Consider the following 15,748-nt stretch of genomic DNA (forward strand, 5'->3'; position numbering starts at 1 on the left):
CTTGTCCATGAGACCCACTTTCTGTTCCCTTGACCCTATTCTCACTAAACTGCTGATCACCCAACTTCTCCTGGTCCCCATGTTAGCTGATATTGTTCATGGTTCTCTCTCTTCAGAGGTTGTCCCCCTCTCCTTTAAACCTGCTGTTATCACTCCTGAAAAAAAAGCAACCCTTGATCCCTCTACCCTTGCAACCTATCATCCCATCTCCAACCTCCCTTTCCTCTTCAAAGTCCTCCCATTTTGTTGCCTTCCAAATCCTGTAAAGGGACATGGGGTCAGCTGAGAGTTAAAGGGGAGATTGAAGGGTCAGGCAAAGTGGGTGGCATCAGGGAGGGGCAGGCAGAGACATCTGGCGAGGAGTGAGGGATCACTGTCCAAGTCACTCCCCCAATCACAGAGTCACTCCCAGAGTAACAGCATGACAGCCTATCTCCTGTGCCTCTCCCTCCTGTGCCCCTCTCCTGTGACTCTCTCTCTTGGGCCCCCTCTCTCCTGTGCCCCATCTCTCCCTTCTGTGCCCAGGCAGTTGTAGCAGGTTCCCTTCCCTGAAGGACAATATTTGGGTTTTTAGAACAACCTGAAAGTTTTCGTGTTTTTGGATATTTTGATGTTATCACTGAGTAAGAGCTGCTTGGTAGCACTGTTGATCACTCCTTTGATCACTTTGCTGATGATTGAGAGTAGCCTGATGGAGCATAGCATTGTTCAGTTTTTGTTAACGCTGTGGATACAAACACAACTGGTTGTCCTTGCTGCATGAGGGTTGCTCCAATCCTGTTTCACTGGCATCTCACTGCAGGGTGACTTCATCATTGACATCATCATACCTCAGCACTGGCGTTGTCATCACTAGTTGTTTGATGTGAGTGAAAGTTGCTTCTTGTTCTGCGCTCCAATATCACTGAACATCATTTGCAGTACCTTGCATAGAGATTCACACTCTGATGACACATTGGCAAGAACTTAGCTATAGATCCTGTGTGGGTTCACTGATGTTCTAGGAGGTTCAATAACTGTGTGAAGGATTTCTGACAGAACTCACATTGATATCCTACATTAAAGATGTCAAGAAAGCTTTATCACAAACCTCACACTTGAATGGTTACTGGTGTGGATCCTCTGATGGAGCAGGAGTTTAGGTGACTGTAGGAACGATTGGTTGCACATCTCACACTTGAATGGTTTCTCCCCTGTATGGACTGTCTGATGGACCAGGAGCTTCGAAAACCTTGTGAAGGCTTTGTCAGATATCTCACATTTGAACTGTTTCTTCCATGTGAATGTGTTGGTGTGCACAGGGGGTTTGAGACTGTGAGAATGATTTGTTCCACACCTTGTACGTGAATGGTTTCTCCTGTGTGTGGATCCCCTGATGGACCAGGAGCTCCGATAACCGCGTGAAGGCTTTGTCACACACCTCACACTTGAAAGTTCTCTCCGCTGTGTGAATGCGTTGGTGGCTGCGGAGGCTCGATGCCTGTGAGAATGATTTGTTGCACACCTCGCATGTGAATGGTTTCTCCCGTGTGGATCCTCTGATGGACCAGGAGCTTCGATAACTGCGTGAAGGCTTTGCCACACATCTCACACTTGAACGGTCTCTCCCCAGTGTGATTGCGTTGGTGTACGCAGAGGTACTGAGACCGCGAGAATGATTTGTCACACACCTCACACGTGAATGGTTTCTCCCTGGTGTGGACTGTCTGATGGAGCAGCAATTTCGACAACTGTGAGAATGATTTGTCACACACCTCACACTGGAATGGTTTCTCCCCTGTGTGAATGCGTTGGTGTACACGGAGGTTAGATGACTGCGTGAATGATTTATTGCACACCTCACACTTGAATGGTTTCTCCCCTGTGTGAATGCGTTGGTGTGTGCGGAAGGACGATAAATGCGTGAATGATTCGTCACACACCTTGCACATGAACGGTCTCTCCCCTGTGTGGATGCGTTGGTGGACACGGAGGTCCGATGACCACGAGAATGATTTGTCACACACCTCACACCTGAACGGTTTCTCCCCTGTGTGGATGCGTTGGTGTTCCCGGAGGGTCGAGGATTCTGAAAATGATTTGTTGCACACCTCGCAAGTGAATGGTTTTTCCCCAGTGTGAATGCGCTGGTGGACGCGGAGATCCGATGACCGCGAGAATGATTTATCACACACCTCACATGTGAATGGTTTCTCCCTGGTGTGAATGCGTTGGTGATTGAGGAGGTGCGGTGACTGTGAGAATGATTTGTTACACACTTCACAGGTGAATGGTTTCTCCCCTGTGTGAATCCTCTGGTGTCTCAGGAGATTGGAAGAACTGGTGAAAGTCACTTCACAGACCTCACACCTGAACGGTTTCTCGCCCGTGTGAATCCTCTGGTGTGTCAGGAGGCTCGAAGATGTCACAAAGGCTTTATTACAAACTTCACACTTGAATCGTTTCTCTTCCTTGTGGCTGCCCATGTCTTAACAGACTTTGTCACAGAAGCACCTTGCGTGTTAGCAGATCTTATGAGCCTGTGGAATCCTCCTCACATACCTCGCACTTGAACAGCCTCTCACCTGTAGGAATGAGTCAGTGGTTCATGAGGCTCTCGCCACACTTGGAGCCACTCACACTTCTTCCCAGCCTCACCCTGACCGATCGCCCACAGCTGAACCTTCGGAAAGGTTGGTTCTGATGGAAGGCTCCACACCACTGACCAGTTTCAGATCTGATATGTCAAAGCTCCCCTGACCCAACCGATATCCAGATGATGGTTTCATTGCCCAAACTTCTCTGTGTTGAGCAATGCTGTGAAGGGACTGGATGTCTTCCCACAGTTGTGTAGTTGTTCCTTGGATGATGGTCTGGATCCATCTGCTGTGTCTATCCTCTATGTATTCTCTGGTGTGGTACGGTGGAATCCTTCTGTAAAAAAGGAAAAGAAAGCATGATTTCCTCCGACTCCCTCTCCTCTCCTCCCTTGTTGAAGGGTCTAACTCCTCAGTTAGAGACTGTTGCACAGTGAGTGCCAGTCCGCTATTCCCCTGTGTGGGGATCAGATGCAAGTCCCTTCTTTTTCCTCACTTGGCTGTCACACACCGTTTCCAGCAGGGACACTGGATAGTGACCAGGAGCAGACAACGTGGCTACTTTCTTTCCTCCGCCCAGCTCCCCAATCTTCCCAGGCACTGTGAGGGCAATGGAAAAGGCAGTCGGGTGGAGTGTAAAACTGGCTATCAATTCACTATGTGCATGAAAAGACATTTCAATAAATGTGATCCAGGTATGGCAGCCAAATTGCTATGGAGATTACAGAGATCGGGAGGGGCAAGACCATTGAGAGTTTTGAAAACAAGGATGAGAATTTTAAAATCAAGGTATGGTTTGACCAGGAACCAGGAACAGGGGTGATTGGTGAATGGGTCTTGGTGTCAGTTAGGACATGGGCAGCAGAGTTTTGGAGGAGCTCAAGTTTACATTGCAAGATGTAAGAGCAGCCAGGAGAGCGTTGGCATAGTTGAGTCTGGAGTGTACAAAGGTGTGGATGAGGGTTTCAGCAGCAAATGAGCTGAGGCAGAGTGTCACTGGTCTCTGCTGTGAGTGGGGCTTGCACATCTTCATATACACGGTGTCCCTATTCCTGACCAACACACGTAAATGACAGTGAGAGCTAGGGAATGGTAACAGAGAACCTTTCATAGAATCATAGAATACACGGCACAAAAGGAGTGTTGCAGAGCTACACTGTCAGAGGTGCCATCTTTCAGATGAGATCTCAAGAGGCCCCTTCTGCTCTCTCTAAGCTGGGTGTAACAGATCCCATGGCACTATTTTGAAGAAGAATACTGGGGTTATCCCTGATGTCCTGACAAACATTAATCCCTCAATCAACACCGCCAAAAAACAGATTATCTGGTTAATATCACATTGTTGTTTGTGGGATCTTGTTGTGCGCACATTGGCTGCCACGCTTCCTACATTACAACAATGAACACACTTCAAAAATACTTTGTTGTCTGTAAAGAGCTTTGGGACATCTGGTAGTCGTGAAAGGCTCGATATAAATGCAAGTATTTTTTCATTTCTGAAGAGATTACAGAGATAGGGGGCAGTGGGAGGTTTTGAAGGGAATTGAAAAGACAGGAAACATCCAGATCCCAACACAGACAGAACTGACCATTCACAGTCCACAGGATAATAACCAGCTCCCAACACACACACACAGAACTCAACAATAGGAAATCAGTAAGAATCCTCAGACAGTCTGCACCTCCCAGATAATTACACCTCACCTTCTCATATTCAGTAATGAGCCATCAACAAAAGTCAGCCTGTAAATCAGAAGGGAAATGCTTCCAATAAACACACTCAATATCCAACACACAGCTCCAGGCAAACAGTTCAGCACAAAGCACCGAGTAAACAGCTCTCTCAGCTGGATGTTCTCACACAGCACAAGGGGCATTTCCACACCTGATTCCCCACAGGATAGTCAGACTGCCTGAACATTAGTGTGGATATTATGTTATGTAATTATTATAAATTCTGCTCCTTCACTCACCATCTCCTCACTTGGTTTTCAGTTCCTACAAGAAGTGAAGCAGCTGTGGAAGAGGAAGGGGAGGGAATGGGCAGAGTGGGTGGGCTCTCTGATTGACGTCTCTCACAGCCAATCCAAATATTTCTGGAGTGACATGAGTTTCCTGAAGCTTGGGAAACTAACCAGTGAAACAGGGGTGACTTTGAGCAGCAGATCAGGTGGGGATTTAAACTTGTCATTGTCCCATCTGAATAAAACCTCACTTATTGCAGCTGCTGTCTCAGTTCAACCAGCAGATTTCTGTGTGGAAATAGCATTCTTCATCCTCGGAGGCTTTCAAACTGACATCATCAGTGTGGGATGTGTAGCCTCGGATGTGTTTGACAGCAGATCAGAAGAAGATGACCCACAGCATCCAAGGCAGTGATGATGTGCAGTGGTGGGATCAGCACATGCACAGGAGAGAGGCACACAGGAGGGCGGGGCACAAGGCAGAGTGGCAAGGGAGATTGAGGAAGTGGTGGGGGAGTGATTCTGTTACTTGGGCAGTGAGTCTGAGTGGGGAGTGGCTGTGACTTGAAGAGTGACTCCAGAGTGGTCAACTGTGTGGAAATAAAATTAAGATCACTCCAACCATGGGACCTGAGGTGATGTGCTTGTATGAGCGCAGGCAGTAAAAGCAGACTTGGGGTGGTGAGATCGGTGGGAGGTCTGAAAGCCGGGTGGTGGATGGGGGGTGGGGGGAGCGGTGCAGGGCGATGAGAACAGGAGGGACAGCAAGTGTGGGCGGCAGTGAGGATGGGGAACATTAAGGGCAGGGACATTGAGAGCTGGGGTGGGATGAGAGCCGTGCCGGGGCGGGGTGGGGGGGTGGCGGGGTAGTGCTGATGAAAGTGTGGGGAGCAGAGGCGTCGAGAGCAGGAAATGGTGAAGGCGGGAAACGGTTAGGGCCGAGGCATTGAATGCTGGGGTTGGCTTGAGAGCTGAGGGTGTGGGGGGGCTTCTGCTGAGAGCAGGGGAATGGGTGGGGCAGTGCTGAGAGGCAGAAAGAGAGGGAGTGCGTTCTCTGATAAAAGGAAAAGTCACCCAACATCCAACCTAGTTTCTGATGAAATGTCACCTCAAGCTGAAATGTGGCGGCCAACTGCAGCGCCGTCCTCTGCAAGAACTGCAAGCAGGAAGGGCACCAGACAAAGGACTGCAAACAGACTAAGTGCTGCAACCTGTGTGGCGAGGCAGGCCACCTCTACAAGACCTGCCCCAAACGCTGCCTCACTTATGCACAGGCAGCCAAAGCCAACAAGGGGGAAGCAGATAAAATGGTCAGTGTCACTACTACCAAGGACACTTGCAACCCTCCAACCACCAAGGCCCCCAGTGAGAACAATGAGACAAAGGAGGACACAGAGAGAGAGACAAGGTGGAGGAAAAGATTGAGGCAGCAGACAGCCAATCAACTGCACTGCTCTCTGAACCTCCCACTCCTCAGGAGAGCAAATCAATGGAGGAGGAAGCAGCAGAAAATCAGCAGGGGGAGTGGCAGCTGGTGAAGAGAGCCAAAAAGAAGAATGGGCTAAGGGACCAAGCCACTTCCCAGACAAGTGACAAGAGGCACACGAAACGTTAACTGTGTTCCTCTCCGCAGATGCTGTCAGACCTGCTGAGTTTTTCCAGGTATTTTCGTTTTTGTTTTGGATTTCCAGCATCCGCAGTTTTTTGCTTTTATCTAAGTAGCAAGAGGCGTCTCCCATCCGACACGGATGACAAGGGTAGCTGCTCTTCGGATGAAGAAGGGCCAGGGCGGCACCTACAGAAGAAGTGGCAAAGCTCTAGGGAGGTGGAGGATGAGACACCCGAGCTCTAGAACATTGGAGACAATGAGGAGACCAGCGCACCTCAACTTTGCCCACAACCCGAAGAGGCCAGCGCACCCCTGGCCCAGGAATCCGGGAGCAGTGAAGTGCTCAGCGCACCCCAGCTCCAGGAAGCCGGGAGCAGCAACGACCCAGAGGGGAAGAGGATCGGAGAGACTTCTCCAACAGAGAACAATTCAAATCTCGTTCCTTGCATGAACCCCCAGATGCAACCTGAGTGGAACATCTCCAATGGGGTGGTTCAGGACAGTTTCCTCAGCCTATCTAAAGCGAGACAATTTGTGAACACTATGGGTATGCAGGATCAGACCAAAGGTCTGGAACTCTCAAAGACAACTGGTTTGGTAAGCGACAAAATGCTTTAAAATGGGTGTAAATATTGTATCCATAAATGTGCGTAGCATTAAATCTACTATGTGATGTGTTGCAATCTTGGACTACCTTGCCAAGGTCAAAGCTGACCTGCTGTTTCTGCAGGAGTGTGCGATACCGCACCTCAGCTCCTACAGGCAATTGTCATGATGGTGGTCCCATGGGCCATCGATCTGGTCGGGAGGAAACGACTCATGTTCCTCCGGCCTGGGTATTCTGCTGCAGGGAGGCATCTTCACCGTCTCCAAGATTAAGGAGGTGGTGGGCGTGCGCCTTCTCGTAGCAGACAGGGCCGACAGCAGATTGGATGCTACGTCCAGATCCCTGATGGAAACAGTGAAGGATGCCAAGCTGAACGATGTATTCAGCAACCCTGCAGACAGAGCGCAGCATAGATAAACCTGTTCGTGGCCAGACGGGTCCATCTGTTCCTGGATAGACTTTCTGTTTGTGTCCCTTTTTTGGGGGGGTGGGTGGGGGGGGCGGGGGGGTAGATTGGGGGTGTGGGTGGGGGGGTAGATTGGGTGGGGTGGGTGTGGGTGTAGATTGGGGGATGTGGGTGGGGGGGATTAATTGGGTGGGGTGGGTGGGGGGGGTAGATTGGGGGGTTGTGGGTGCGGGGGTAGATTGGGGGATGTGGGTGGGGGGGATGAATTGGGTGGGGTGGGTAGGGGCGGTAGATTGGGAGGTGTGGCTGAGGGGGTAGATTGGGGGGTGTGGGCCGGGGGGTAGATTGGTGGGGTGGGTTGGGGGGTAGATTGGGGGGTGTGGGTGGGGGGGTAGATTGGGGGGTGTGGGTGGGGGGGTAGATTGGGTGGGGTGGGTGTAGATTGGGGGATGTGGGTGGGGGGGATGAATTGGGTGGGGTGGGTAGGGGCGGTAAATTGGGAGGTGTGGCTGAGGGGGTAGATTGGGGGGTGTGGGCCGGGGGGTAGATTGGTGGGGTGGGTTGGGGGGTAGATTGGGGGGTGTGGGTGGGGGGGTAGATTGGTGGAGTGGGTGGGGTGGGTAGATTAGGGGGTGTGGGTGAGGGGGGGTAGGTTGGGGGGTGTGGGTCGGGAGAGATTCCAGTGGGGGGTGGGGAGGGATTTACAGGTTCGCATCTCCAATTGGGGGTTGGGGGAGGGTTTGGGGGACACTGGGGAGCTGGGAGGGGGATTGGGGGTGATTCAGGTGTAGGGGCGAGATTAGGGGGGTGTGGGCATTTGAGTGGGTTGGGCGGTCTTTAGGGGGTGAGGGGGGTGGATTTACAGGTGCGCATCTCCAATTCCAGCCGCTCGGGCTCGCGATTTCTCAGATCCGAACTCCCAAACGTCGGACGCCAACCGCCACTGCGCGCGCCAGAAGATCAACTGCCATCAGGCACCGTGGAGGAGGAGGAGGGGACGGGAGGGGGCGATGGGAGGTTGGGGAGTGGGTGGGGAGAGTTTGGGGGGGTGCGGTTGATGTGGGGAGATTGGGAGGGTGATGGGGGGAGATTGTGGGTAGTTGATGGGGGAGGTTTTGGGGCGATGGGGGAGATCGGGGGGGAGCAGATTGGATGGGGAGTTTGGGGGGTGGTGATGGGGGAGATTGGGTGGGGAGTTGGAGGGTGATGGGGGAGATTGAGGGGGTTATGGAGTGTTTGGCCAGAGGGTTTGGAGGAGATTTTGCAGGGAGGAGATTGGGGGTGTGGGGAGGGAGATTGCTGAGGTGACTGGGGGGGGTGCTGGGGTGGGGAGATTGGGGTGGGTGGGGTGGAGATTGGGAGAGTGATGGAGGATGTTGGGGGGTTGACGGGGGGGGGATTGGGGGGGTTGATGGGGGGAGATTTCGTGGGAGTTTGGGGGGTTGATGGGGGAGATTGGGGGTGTGATGGAGGAAATTGGGCATGTGATTGGGGCAGATTGGGGGGATTTGGAGAAGTCGGGGTGATAGGGGGTTGATAGGGGGAGATTTGGGGGGTGTCGGGGAGATGGGGGGAAGATTCTGGGGCGGTCGGTGGGGAGTGTTGGGGGTGAGATTGGATGGTTGGGGAGAGGGTTTGGGGCAGCTTGAGGGTCTGGGGGATATTGGGGGGTGATTCGTGGGTGGGGAGAGTTTGGGGCTGTGGGGCGGGAGATTGGTGGGGTGATTGGGAGGCTGGGGTGGGGAGAATGCTAAAGGTGGGGTGAAGATTAGGAGGGTGAAGGGGTAGATTTGGGGGGAGATTGGTGTGGAGTTTGGAGGGGTGATCGGGGGAGATTTGGGGGTAATGGGGGGAGATTTGCGGGGTGATGGGGGAGATTGGGGGTTGATGGGGGTGGGTTGGGGGGAGGTTTAGGGGAGATTGGGGGGCTAGGGGGATATTGAGGGGTGAGTCGGGGGTGGGGGGAGATTGGGGGTATGATGTGAGAGATTGGGGGGAGGTTAGGTGGATGGGGGTGATGAGGATGGGGGTGTTGGGGGAGATTGGGGATATGATGGGGAGATTGGGGATATTATGGGGAGATTGGCGGTTGGGGGAGGGTTTGGCGGAGATTGAGGAGCTGGGAGGGAGATTGGGGGTGTTTTGGGGATGGGGAGATTGGGGGTGTGATGGGGAGAGTTGGGGGTGTGGTGGGGGAGCGATTGAGGGGGAGAGCGGAGGGGTTGATGGGGGAGAGTGGAGGGGTTGATGGGTCGAGATTGTGGGGGAGATTGGGGGGCTGATAGGGTGTCATTGGGAGTTGATGGGGGAGATTTGGTGGTTGGGGGAGAGTTTAGTGGAGATTTGGGGGGCTGGTGGGGGATGGGGGTGATTTGGGAGTGGGGGGGAGATTGGTGGGTGCTGGGTGTGGAGAATGGGGAGGGTGTGGTAGAGATTGGGGGGGTTGATGGGGGGAGATTGGGATGGTGATGGGGGAGATTTGGGGGGCCATTGGTTGGGGTGTTTCAGGGTTATTGGGGAGAGATTGGTGTAGCGATGGGGAGATTGGAGGGTTGGGGGCAGTGTTTGGGAGAGGTTGGGTGCTAGGGGGAAATTGGGGGGTGATTTGGGGGTGGGTGTGAGATTGTGGTGTGATGGGGGAGATTGGGGTGAGGGGGGTGGTGGGGGGTTGGGGTGAGGGGTTGATGCATGGAGATTGGGGGTGGGTGTTGGGGGTGGGTGATGGGGGAAGATTGGGGGTGGGTGATGGGGGAGATATTGGGGCAGTGGGGGAGATCGGGGGCCAGAGTGGATGGGGAGTTTGGGGGGGTGGGGTTTGGGGAGTGATGGGGGAGATTGGGTGGGGAGTTTTGGGGGGTGTTGGGGGAGTTTGGGGGTGATGGGGAGATTGGGTGTGATAGAGGGAGATTGGGTCGGGTTCATGGGGGGTGATTTGGGTGGATTGATGGGGGAGATTGGGGGGTGATAGGGGAGTTTGGGTGAGATAGGGCGATTGGGGGGAGGATTTGGGGCTTGGCAATGAGATTGTGAGGGTGATTGGGGAGGGCAGGGGGAGATTGGGCGAGCGATAGGGTAGATTTAGGGGTTTGATGAGGGAGATTGGGGGGGTTTAATGGGGGAAGATTTGACTGGTTGATTGGGGGTGGTTTGGTGGGGGAGATTGGGGTTGGTTTGGTGGGGGAGATTGGGGTGGGCGATGGGGGGAGAATGGATAGGGGAGATTGGGGGGTTGTGGGAGATTTGGGGGAGCTTGGGGGGGATTCGTGGGTGGGGGGAGATTGGTGGCGTGATTGGGGGGCTGGGGTGGAGAGTGTGTGGTGGAGATTGAGGGAGTGATTGGGAGATTGTGGGGTGTTGATGGGGCAGAGTTTGGGAGGAGATTGGCGGGGTGCTGGGGTTAGGGATTGTGGGAGATTGGAGGGGTCGGGGGAAATTGTGGTGGGGGGGTGGATGTGAGAAGTGGGTGTTGAGGGGGATTTTGGAGGGGTGGGTGGGTGTGAGTTTAGGTCAGTGGAAGGAGGGGAGATTTGGGGGGGGTGGTGGAGGGGAGATTGGAGTTAGTTGGGTGGAGGGGGAGTTGAAGGAGTTGGGAAAGGGGTTGAAGGAGGACGGATGAGGGGGTGAAATGGCTGCAATCCTGGTCCCCGCCGCACGGTGCTGAGATTTACAGGTGCGCACCTCCAATTCCAATTCCAATCCTGCGCACGTGACAACCTCTCGGGTTCGGGCTCGCGCTTTCTCAGATGAAAAGGTCTGAACGCTGGACGCCAACCGCCGCTGCGCGAGTCAGAAGATCAACTGTCATCAGTCACCGTAGAGCAGGCGGTGATGGGAGATTGCGGGGGGGTTGATGCAGGGAGATTGGGGAAGCGGTTTATGGGGGAGATTTTGGGGGGTGGTGGGGGGAGATTTTGGGGAGTTGTTGTGGATGTGATGGGGGGTTGATGAGGGAGTTGGGTGTGGCTGGGAGTGTGCGGGGGGAGATTGAAGAGTGATTGGGGAGGTGAAGGGGGAGATGAAGGGGTTTTTGGGGCAGATTTAGGGTGTGATGTGGCGAGATTGAGGCATGTGGGGGTGGGTGGGGGGAGATTGGGTGTGTGGGGAGGGCGATTATGAGGGAATGATGGGGGGATTGATGTGGGTAGATTGTGGGTGGTTCGGTGGACACAGGTTTTGATGGAGTGGGGAAGGGGTAGAGGGGCTTAAACGGCTAGATCCTGGTCCCCGCCGCCCGGGGCTGGGATTTACAGGTGCAGCACCTCCAATTCCAGTCCCGCCCACGTGACAACCACTCGCGTTCGCGCTTTCTCAGATTCGAACTCCCGAACGTTGACCGCCAACCGCCGCTGTGCCAGTCAAAGATCAACTGTCATTAGGTACCGTGGAGGAGGAGGTGATGGGAGGTTGGCGGGGGTGATGGAGGGGGAGATTGGGGCGGGGGGTTGGTGGGTGCTGATTGGTGGGGATCGATGGGGGAGATTGGGGAGTAATTGGCGGGTTTGAGTGGAGGGTGGTGTGGAGATTGGGGCAATACACGGGGGTTGATTGGGGGCGATTGATGGGGGGATTGGGGATGGTTGTTGGGGGAAGATTTGGGAGTTTGATGGGGGCGATTGGGGGGGTTGTTGGGGTAAGATTGGGGAGGTTGATGGGGGGAGTGTGAGGAGCTGAAGTGGGGAGATTGGGGCAGTTGATGGGAGATTGGTGTGGGTGGGATGGAGATGGGGTGGGTTGGGTTGGGGGTGTGATGGGGTGAGTTATGATTATTGGTGATGTGTTGGGGGGAAATTGGGGGGTTGATTGCGGGGACATTGGGGTGGGGGTTGATGGGGGGAGATTGGGTGCGTTTGATGGGGGGAGATTGGGGGTGTTTGATGGGGGGAGATTGGGGGTGTTTGATGGGGGGAGATTGGGGGTGTTTGATGGGGGGAGATTGGGGGCGTTTCATGGGGGGAGATTGGGGGCAGTTGATGGGGGGGTTGGGGTGGGTTTGATGGGGGCTTTGGGGGAGATTGGGATGGGTGATGGAGAGATTGGGTGGGGAGTTTAGGGGGGTGTTGGGGGTGTTTGGGGGGTTGATGGGGGAGATTGGGTGTGATAGATGGTGATTGGGTCAGGTTGATGGGGGGTGATTGGGGCAGATTGATGGGGGAGATTGTGGTGGTTGGGAGGTGATTGGGGAGTTTGGGTGAGATGGGGCGATTGGGGGGAGGATTTGGGCAGAGATTTGAGGGTTGTCAATGAGATTATGAGGGTGATTGGGGAGGGCTGGGGGAGATTGGGAGAGCGATGTGGGAGATTGGGGGCTTTAATGGGGGGGAGATTTGATTGGCTGATTGGGGGTGGTTTGGTGGGGGAGATTGGGGTGTGGCGATTGGGGGAGAATGGATAGGGGAGAGTGGGGCGTTGTGGAATATTTGGGGGAGTTTGGGTGGGATTCGTGGGTGAGGGAAGATTGGTTGGGTGATTGGGGGCTGGGGTGGGGAGGGTGTGGTGGAGATTGGGGGAGTGATGGGGAGATTGTGGGGTGTTGATGGGGGAGAGTCTGGGAGGAGATTGGCAGGGTGCTGGGGTTAGGGTTTGTGGGCGATTGGGAGGTGGGTGGTGATTGCAGGAGTCGGGGGAAATTGGGAGGTGGATGTGAGAAGTGGGTGTTGAGGGGGAGATTGGAGGGGTGGGTGGGTGTGAGTTTAGGTCAGTGTTAGGAGGGGAGATGGGGGGTTGGAGGGGAGATTGGAATGGTTGGGTGGAGCTTGAAGGATTTGCGAAGGGTGTTGAAGGAGGGGGGATGAGGGGGTGAAATGGCTGCGATCCTGGTCCCCACCGCCCGGTGCTGAGATTTACAGGTGCGCACCTCCAATTCCAATTCCAATCCTGCGCATGTGACAACCACTTGGGCTCGGGCTCGCGCTAACTCAGATTAAAAGCCCTGAACGCTGGACGCCAACCGCCGCTGTGCGAGTCAGAAGATCAACTGTCATCAGTCACCGTGGATCAGGCGGTGATGGGAGGTGGCGGGGTGGGGGGTTGATGCAGGGAGATTAGGGAAGCGGTTCATGGGGGAGATTTTGGGAGGCGGGAATGAGATTGTGAGGGTGATTGGGGAGGGCAGGGGGAGATTGGGCGAGTAATGGGGGGAGATTTGATTGGTTGATTGGTGGTGGTTTGGTGGGGGAGATTGGGGTGGGCGATGGGGGGAATATGGATAGGGCAGATTGGGGGGTTGTGGAAGATTTGGGGGAGTTTGGGGGGGATTCATGGGTGGGGGTGATTGGTGGGGTGATTGGGGGTCTGGGGTGGGGAGGATGTGGTGGAGATTGGGGGAGTGATGGAGAGATTGTGGGGTGTTCATGGGGGAGAGTTTGGGAGGAGAATGGCGGGGTGCTGGGGTTAGGGTTTGTGGGAGATTGGGATGTGGGGGAGATTGGAGGAGTCGGGGGAAATTGAAGGTTGGATGTTTGGGTGTTGAGGGGGAGATTGGAGGGGTGGGTGGGTGTGAGTTTAGGTCAGTGGAAGGACGCGTGATTGAGGAGGTGGATGGGAGATTGGAGTGGTTGGGTGGATGATGGTGTTGAAGGATTTGGGAAGGGGGTTGAAGGAGGGGGGATGATGAGGTGAAATGGTTGTGATACTGGTCCCCACCACCCGGTGCTGAGATTTACAGGTGCGCACCTCCAATTCCAATTCCAATCCTGCACACGTGACAACCACTCGGGCTCGGGCTCTCGCTTCCTCAGATTAAAGGGTCTGAATGCTGGATGCCAACCGCCGCTGCGTGAATCAGAAGATCAACTTTCACCAGTCACCGTGGAGCAGGTGGTGATGGGAGGTTGCGGGGGGTTGATGCAGGGAGATTAGGGAAGCGGTTCATGGGGGAGATTTTGGAGGGTGGTGGGGGGAGATTTTGGAGGGGTGCTGGGGGTGTGATGGGGGAGCAGGGGTGTGTGATGTGGCGGTTGATGATGGAGTTGGGTGTGGGTGGGAATGTGGAGGGGGGAGATTGGGGGGTGATTGAGGTGATGAAGGGGGAGATGAGTGGGGTTATGGGGCAGATTGGGGGTGTGATGTGGGGAGATTGAGGCAGGTGGGGGATAGGTTTCAGGTGGGTGGGGGGAGATTGGGTGTGTGGGGAGCGAGATTAGGGCGGAATGATGGGGGGGGGGGGATTGATGTGGGTTGATTGGGGGGGTTGGGGTGGACAGAGGTTTTGAGAGAGTGGGGAAGGGGTAGAGGGGCTTAAACGGCTATATCCTGGTCCCCGCCACCCGGGGCTGGGATTTACAGGTGCAGCGCCTCCAATTCCAGTCCCGCCCACGTGACAGCCGCTCGGGTTCGCGCTTTCTCAGATTCGAACTCCCGAACGTTGGCCGCCAACCGCCGATGTGCGAGTCAAAAATCAACTGTCATTAAGTACCGTGGAGGAGGAGGAGATGGGAGGTTGGCGGGTGTGATGGAGGGGGAGATTGGGGCGGGGGGTTGGTGGGTGCTGATTGGTGGGGATCGATGGGGGAGATTGGGGAGTTTGAGTGGAGGGTGGTGAGATTGGGGGAATACACGGGGGTTGATTGGGGGCGATTGATGGGGAGATTGGGGAATGTTGATGGGGGAAGATTTGGGAGTTTGATGGGGGCGATTGGGGGGGTTGTTGGGGTAAGATTGGGGAGGTTGATGGGGGGAGTGTGATGAGCTGAAGTGGGTAGATTGGTGCAGTTGATGGGAGATTGGTGTGGGTGGGATGGAGATGGGGCGGGTTGGGCGTGTGATGGGGTGAGTTGTGATTATTGGGGATGTGTTGGGGGAAATTGGGGGGTTGATTGCGGGGACATTGGGGTGGGGGTTGATTGGGGAAGATTGGGGGCGTTTGATGCGGGGAGATTGGGGGCGTTTGATGGGGGGAGGTTGGGGGCGTTTCATGGGGGGGAGATCGGGGGCATTTGATGGGGTGGTTGGGTTGGGTTTGATGGGGGTTTTGGGGGCGATTGGGATGGGTGATGGGGGAGATTGGTTGGGGTTTTTAGGGTAGTGTTGGGGGAGTTTGGGGGTTTGATGGGGGAGATTGGGTGTGATAGACGGTTATTGGGTCAGGTTGATGGGGGTGATTGGGGTGGATTGATGGGGGAGATTGTGGTGGTTGGGGGGTGATTGGGGAGTTTGGGTGAGATGGGACGATTGGGGGGAAAATTTGGGCAGAGATTTGAGGGTTGTCAATGAGATTATGAGGGTGATCGGGGAGGGCTGGGGGAGATTGGACGAGCGATGGGGGAGATTGGGTGTGTTTAATGGGGCGAGAATTGATTGGTTGATTGGGGGTAGTTTGGTGGGGGAGATTGGGGTGGGCGATTGGGGGTGAATGGATAGGGGCGATTGGGGGGTTGTGGAAGATTTGGGGGAGTTTGGGGGGGATTCTTGGGTGGGGGAAGATTGGTTGGGTGATTGGGGGGCTGGGGTGGGGAGGGTGTGGTGGAGATTGGGGGAGTGATGGGGAGATTGTGGGGTGTTGATGGGGGAGAGTCTGGGAGGAGATTGGCAGGGTGCTTGGTTTGTGGGCGATTGGGAGGTGTGGGGTAATTGGAGGAACTGGGGAAA

General features: G+C 54.9%; 3 protein-coding genes across 5 annotated transcripts in view; 1 reads left to right on the forward strand and 2 right to left on the reverse strand.

Moving 5' to 3' along the window:
* Window positions 1-4,571, reverse strand: part of LOC144695208 (uncharacterized) — a 267,173-nt gene extending 262,602 nt beyond the window's left edge. For both annotated transcript variants that reach the window (XM_078566093.1, XM_078566095.1), the window contains exon 1: window positions 4,550-4,571. The gene's annotated coding sequence lies outside the window, so the exon portion shown is untranslated. The remainder of the gene's footprint in view (window positions 1-4,549) is intronic.
* Window positions 1-15,748, forward strand: part of LOC144695212 (uncharacterized) — a 303,141-nt gene that overhangs the window by 271,490 nt on the left and 15,903 nt on the right. The window lies entirely within an intron of this gene.
* The window catches only part of LOC144695200 (uncharacterized), a 177,647-nt gene that overhangs the window by 146,170 nt on the left and 15,729 nt on the right, over window positions 1-15,748 (reverse strand). The window contains exon 1 of one of the 2 annotated variants that reach the window (XM_078566088.1): window positions 1,548-2,577. The exons of the other annotated variant lie outside the window; for it this stretch is intronic. Within the exon in view, the coding sequence (XP_078422214.1) occupies window positions 1,548-2,465 (918 nt within the window). The 5' untranslated portion in view covers window positions 2,466-2,577. Of the gene's footprint in view, window positions 1-1,547; window positions 2,578-15,748 lie in introns of those variants that run through there. 2 annotated transcript variants of the gene reach the window in all.

Source organism: Cetorhinus maximus, chromosome 21, assembly GCF_964194155.1.
Source record: "Cetorhinus maximus chromosome 21, sCetMax3.hap1.1, whole genome shotgun sequence".
Classification (NCBI taxonomy): domain Eukaryota; kingdom Metazoa; phylum Chordata; class Chondrichthyes; order Lamniformes; family Cetorhinidae; genus Cetorhinus; species Cetorhinus maximus.